General features: G+C 44.2%; 1 protein-coding gene across 7 annotated transcripts in view; it reads right to left on the reverse strand.

Moving 5' to 3' along the window:
* Positions 1 to 5,754, reverse strand: part of PRKCZ (protein kinase C zeta) — a 219,227-nt gene extending 213,473 nt beyond the window's left edge. For 3 of the 7 annotated variants that reach the window (XR_012897330.2, XM_075906563.2, XM_075906559.2), the window contains exons 1-2: positions 5,632 to 5,754; positions 3,922 to 4,155 (exon numbers count right to left, since the gene is read on the reverse strand). Coding sequence is in view for 6 of the 7 variants with exons in the window: in XM_075906563.2 (XP_075762678.2) it covers positions 3,922 to 3,992 (71 nt within the window). In the remaining variant the exon portion in view is untranslated. Of the gene's footprint in view, positions 1 to 3,921; positions 4,156 to 4,748; positions 4,804 to 5,394; positions 5,535 to 5,631 lie in introns of those variants that run through there. The other 4 variants (XM_075906561.2, XM_006119225.3, XM_089773125.1 and 1 more) reach the window with 4 other exon arrangements.
* Between the last annotated feature and the right edge of the window lie 246 nt (positions 5,755 to 6,000).

Consider the following 6,000-nt stretch of genomic DNA (forward strand, 5'->3'; position numbering starts at 1 on the left):
GGTTAATCCTGCAGCAAGCGGGGGAGAGGAGGGAGCCGGTACCTGCGGGGAAGCCAGCTTTAAGTTGGCTCCCCACGAGCACCAGATCCACCTGCTCCCCCCCCCCCCCCCATACCCGTGCTGCAGCCTCTGATAGAGAGGCAGCAGCACAGAGGGTGAGGTGGGCAGGCAGCAGACAACAGACAATACGCATAGGAGCTGGCTCTGCAGACCTGCCTGCTCCCTTGCTGCCTCCTACAGAGGCAGTGGAGGGGCAGGCAGGAGCTGATGCTGCGGGGGGAGGGGGAAGAAGAGGGCACCGCAGGGTAAGACAGCCTAATCTGGCTCCCACCTGCCACCCCACGCTGCTGTCTCTGACAGAGGTAGCAGTGTGGAGTAGAAGGGGGCTTCCCAGAAGGGGGCCAAGAGTGCACTAGCTGCTGGGCCCCGAGGACTAGGGATGTTAAATTTCGTTTAATCAACTAAGTGACTAATCAGTGGATTTTCTATCGACTAGATGATAAGCGGGGGAGCCATAGCAGCTCTTAATACATTTAGAAAGCAGAGGCACAGCGTCTGGGACTGGGCTTAAGCCAGGAATCTCTCCAGCACTGGTTCTTGCTTCCTCCAATAGAAGGACTAGTCGCTTACATCCCTATCTGGAACTATTGAATAGCTGTGTAACCACTAAAATTTGTTGCAGTTACAGGACTATTCCATTACACACTAACATCCCTATTTTAGATTCTGTTTCAATTACCAGCCAGATCAACGGGGCAGCAATCGATCCATTGCGGGTCCATTTAGCAAGTTGATAAATTCATTGCCAATAGCTCTGGCATCATCTTTGATGCTCCATCAAGCTGAGAAAGGTAAGCAAACACCACAGTGAAGAAACTGTGGCAAGAAGAGCTAAATACGCCAACTTCAGCTACATTATTCATGTAGCTTAACTTAGATACATTGCCCCTCATAGTGAAGACCAGGTTTAAGAAATGTACTATTATTCCCTTTCACAGTTTAAGGACTCAAATCGTCATCCAGGTTGTCATCCTCTTTCCAACTGTTACAGGTTGAACCTCTCTAGTCTGGCACCCACAGGACTTGACAAGTGCCAAACCAGAGAATTTGCTGGACCATGGGAGGTCAATATTATCTAGCAGCATTACCAACACTTCCATTGCTTACTGGAGTCTTAGAAGACATTTAGAGGTAAATTAGAGCTAAACAACAGTACAGAACACTGACAGCCAGGACTAGTGGCTGTAACAAACTTCATGAGACTGCAGAAAGCTTGGTTATACCCACGATAGCTGGATGTCCACTTAACTAAAATTGTGTTGGATCAGAGTGCACCAGATTAGAGAGAGGTTCACCCTGTACTAAACAAAGTTTCTTATGGAGGAAAAAAAACCCAATATGGCTATGCTACATAACAAATTGCTGACAATGACCACACTCTAGATCAACATATTTTTAGCATATGAGGAAAAGAGTCAAACCTCAAGTCTAAATTATAAAGTTACTATCAATTACTTTTAAGCCCAATTGTTTTTTTTTAAAAAAACGGAGGGAATGGGATACCAAACTAGATAGAATAGTGATAGAAATGTAGTCGTGTTAGTCTGGTGTAGCTGAAACAAAAAACAGGACTATGTAGCACTTTAAAGACTAACATGATGGTTTATTAGGTGATGAGCTTTCATGGGCCAGACCCACTTCCTCAGATCAAATAGTGGAGGAAAATTGGCATGACCAAAGGATACAATCAAAAAAAATGAACACATATGAAAAGGACAAATCAAATTTCAGAAAAGAAGGAGGATGGTGAGGGGGGAGGTAAATGTCTGTGAGCTAATGATATTAGAGGTGATAATTGGGGAAGCTATCTTTGTAATAGGTAAGTTAGTGTCTTTGTTAAGACCTAGGTGTAAAGTGTCAGATTTAAGCATGAATGTTCAGAGGATTAGAAACCATCTACTTCAAAACAGACCCAAGAAAACCAACAATAGAACACCACTTGTCATCACCTACAGCCCCCAACTTAAACCTGTCCAACACATTATCAATAAGCTACAATCTATACTGGAACAGGATACTAAACTCGAGAGGCTCTGGGAGACATACCCATAGTCTCCTATAGACAACCACCTAACCTCAAGATGATTCTTACCAACAACCACAGGACATACCACACCAATACCAACCCTGGAACTTTTCCTTGCAACAAACCCCGTTGCCAGCTTTGTCCACATATTCACTCTGCTGACGCCCATTATTGGACCTAACCAATTGAGTTATAAGATCAAGAGCACATATGCCTGCTCATCCAGAAATATAATTTACGCTATCATGTGCCAAAAGTGTCCGTCTGCTATGTACATTGGACAAATGTCTGACACTTCGCCAAAGAATCAATGCCCACAAAACAGATATTAGACAGGATCACAAAGAAAAACAAGTTTCTTGCCATTTCAACCAGAAAGGGCATGGTCTCAATGACTTGATTACCTGCATCCTGCTTCAAAGACATTTTAACACCAGACTTGAAAGAGAATCCTCTGAACTGTCATTCATGCTTAAATTTGACACTTTACACCTAGGTCTTAACAAAGACACTAATTACCTTATCCATTACAAAGATAGCATCCTCAATCACCACCTCTAATATCATTAGCTCACAGACATTTACCTCCCCTCCCCCCATTCCCCCTTCTGTTCTGAAATTTGATTTGTCCTTTTCATATGTGTTCATTTTTTTGATGGTATCCTTTGGTCATGTCAATTTTCCTCCACTATTTGATCTGAGGAAGTGGGTCTGGCCCATGAAAGCTCATCACCTAATAAGCCATCTTGTTAGTCTTTAAAGTGCTATATAGTCCTGGTTTTTATTCAAACTAGATAGAATTATTCTTATATTGTTTTAAATTGAATTTAAAACAATCATTCCCTATAATATTGGGAACCAAGCAACAAAAGCAACCTGCTATTAAAATTGCCAGAAAATGAAAGAGTCTATAAACAGAAGTGAACATAATGGATGTAACTGCAACTCTTTGATTTTTGTATTTTACTCAATGTAAGCCAACCACATTGTGAAAGGTGAACTGGAATTCTAAATTTCATTTTTAATAACCAAACCTACTACACATTAGGTAAATATTGTTACCTGGATTTACTGATAATTTGCGTTTAAAATCCAAACACCTTTTTACCACAATAGGTAAATATTTCTCTGACAATCTTTGAGTTTTCCTTAAAGTGGTTTGGGGAGGGAAAAAAAAAAAAAAACAATCAATAAGCTAAACAGCAGCATTTGCTGGCACAGTCTACAATTTTAGCCACAGAAATGATGCCTCTAATTGTGCAAGTGTAATAGCAGCTATAACCTATTTGAATTACAGTAGCACTGAAAGTGCTAACTAGTATTAGGACCTTTTTGTGACAGATGCTGCAGAAAACCAAACAATTTCTGTCCCAAATTTCTCCCAGGATTCATCCATTTCCAAACTATGCAGGTGGACATCAGCACTCAACTCAGTCTGCCAATGCAGAATTCATTGCAGGACCAGGGCCTAAGGAAAACCAATTTAAATCCAGGCGCAGCAAATATACTTTAACACACTACATTGTTTACTAATCTTCATACTGAATCAGCAAATACATCAAACACTTCTGTTTCAACACAGATTTGGTTAGAAACCAAAAACAAGCCAGAGCATATCACTAGTTTATAAAGATTTAGGAATAAAAAAATTAACATTTTAACATCCAAGTAAATTTACAAACATTGTTTGGTTACTTAATTACTTAATGATTTCACAGACTATTATTTGCTGCTAACTAAAGTGACAAACCACATATGAAGCTTCAGGGGGTAGCCGAGTTAGTCTGTACAGGATAAACTTAAGCAGCATTGAAAGGACTGTACGTATGACTTACCCATTATAATGTGTTTTTACTCTGATGAAGTCTCTGTTCAGATTCATTTTTGATCCCATTCTGCTAGGCATGATACTAATATAGAAGTCTAAACAACAAACACATTATGGGCATAAAGACGATCCTCCAAACCCAAAGTGTTGTCAAAAATAATCACTAATGTTATGCTAAGGTCTAATGAAGTAGCAAGTAATGTGTATAGGCTTTTTGCCCCCAAAATGATATCCAGTCCACCTACAGACACAAAGAAAAATAGAGCGTTAACAAATTTAAAAAGAACATGTTAAAACACAGATGTAATTCTATCACTGATGCCCCAATTTCTATGGTATTTTGTGGGTACGGTTAGGTGTTACTCACTAATTATAAGACCCTGGTCCTGCAAAAACATGTTAGTTTTTATTTTTGTTGCACTCTTGCTTTAACTTTACAGGTGCTTTTAAAAGTGTTTAATAAGCACAGGGATGAGAATTAAAGAAAATAGCACTGGCAAAAAATAATAGGGCAGTTAGTTTTATGAAATCATTCATGTTAAGAGAAGCTCAGATAAGCTACCAACAGTCAGAACACTGTTTCCACACTTGACAAGACTAGGATTCAAGTGCTGAAACTTTTTTAAAGTTTCCTAATAAAACTTCTTGTATTTCCACTTAAGGCAAAAAATATTGCAGTACAAACACTTTTTAGGAGACTGTAGAAAGGAAGGGATACTTCATTTGCAATAAAAGTTGTTTACTCATTCTTCTGCTAGTCTCATATTTTTCATGCCACACAGAAGCTTTTCATTTCCCCCTATGGGAAAAAACACTGCAGAATCTGACACCAACCTTCACTGTGTTTCTAAGGAAGACAAGGAGCAGTCCTGTGGCACCTTAGAGATGAACAAAAACATACAGACTTTGCTTTCCCAGGCAAAACCCACTTCCTGAGAAGAATGCCCAAGAAAGCTCATACTAACTACACCAATATTCTTGTTACTTTAGAAAGTGTCACAGGGCTACTTTCTGTTTTTAAAAGTTTCAGACTAACCTGACTCTCAGACCTTTATGTCTGTAAAGGAAAGGTTTCAGCAGCATGCTGGCCTTCTTTTAGGGATGGGGGGGAGCAAATTAGGAGCCTGCTTAATAATCTGAAGATCCAGCTTCCCCTTTGTAACAGTTGGGGGGCGCACAAGCTACTGGATTCACCCGTCTTTGAGGATGGGCGTCATTGCGCCCCAGCTTGATCTGTTACAGCCTGGGTCCCACCAGCCGGTCTGCAGCGGCGCCTAGGGTCCTTGCGTCCCGCCTCAGGGCACTGGGGTCACTGCAAGCAGGAGCCGGGCGCAGCGCGCCTGCCCCTCGCGGGGTTCCCCGCTCCACAGAGGGAGCTTTCCCCGGTAGCTGCCCCCACAGAGCGTTCAGTGCTGCTGGGGGGGCCCTAGGGTGTCCCCGCGCAGGCCAGGCGGCCGGTGGGGGCGGGGCGCTCTCCTACCTGCTGTGGCGCCAGCCGAAGTGGTTCCCCTCAGGCGTGCAGCTCCCGTCTTGACACCCCCCTCAGCCTAACCCCGCCCACGCCCCGCCCTCAGGCTGGAAGTTGCCCAAAGTCCCGACAGGAAGTTGGGGGTCGGACTCGGCTCCCCCGCCCGAGATCCCCCTGAGGCGGCGGCAGCAGCGCGCAACCCCCGGAATCCCAGAGCACCCGCCGCTTTCCACCTCGCGCCTGGCTCACCGGCGACCCGCGCACGAAAGCAACGCCCGCTGCTCCCGCGCCACCGCTACTCCGAACATGGCGGACTGAGCAGGTTAACGGCTCCGACAGCCAATGGAGCGCCGCCCACCCTACCTGCCGACCAATCGCAAGCGCCGCCCACCTGAAACCAGTCCCCACAGGCATACCTCCGGGCCTGGCCAATCAGAGGGCGGTATCCGTTACCTGGCGAGCGGAGAGGAGGCAGCCAATCATAAAATATGAGCGGGGGGATGGACAGCTGCGGCCAGTGGCGGGAGAGGGGGGGGCTGTCTCTTAGGAGATGGGGGCAGGATGGCTGGGTGCCTGTTCCAGCAGTGGGGTGGATAGATGGGGCAAGCAGAGATGAGT

The sequence above is a fragment of the Pelodiscus sinensis genome, chromosome 24, assembly GCF_052426305.1.
Source record: "Pelodiscus sinensis isolate ZL-2025 chromosome 24, ASM5242630v1, whole genome shotgun sequence".
Taxonomy (NCBI): domain Eukaryota; kingdom Metazoa; phylum Chordata; order Testudines; family Trionychidae; genus Pelodiscus; species Pelodiscus sinensis.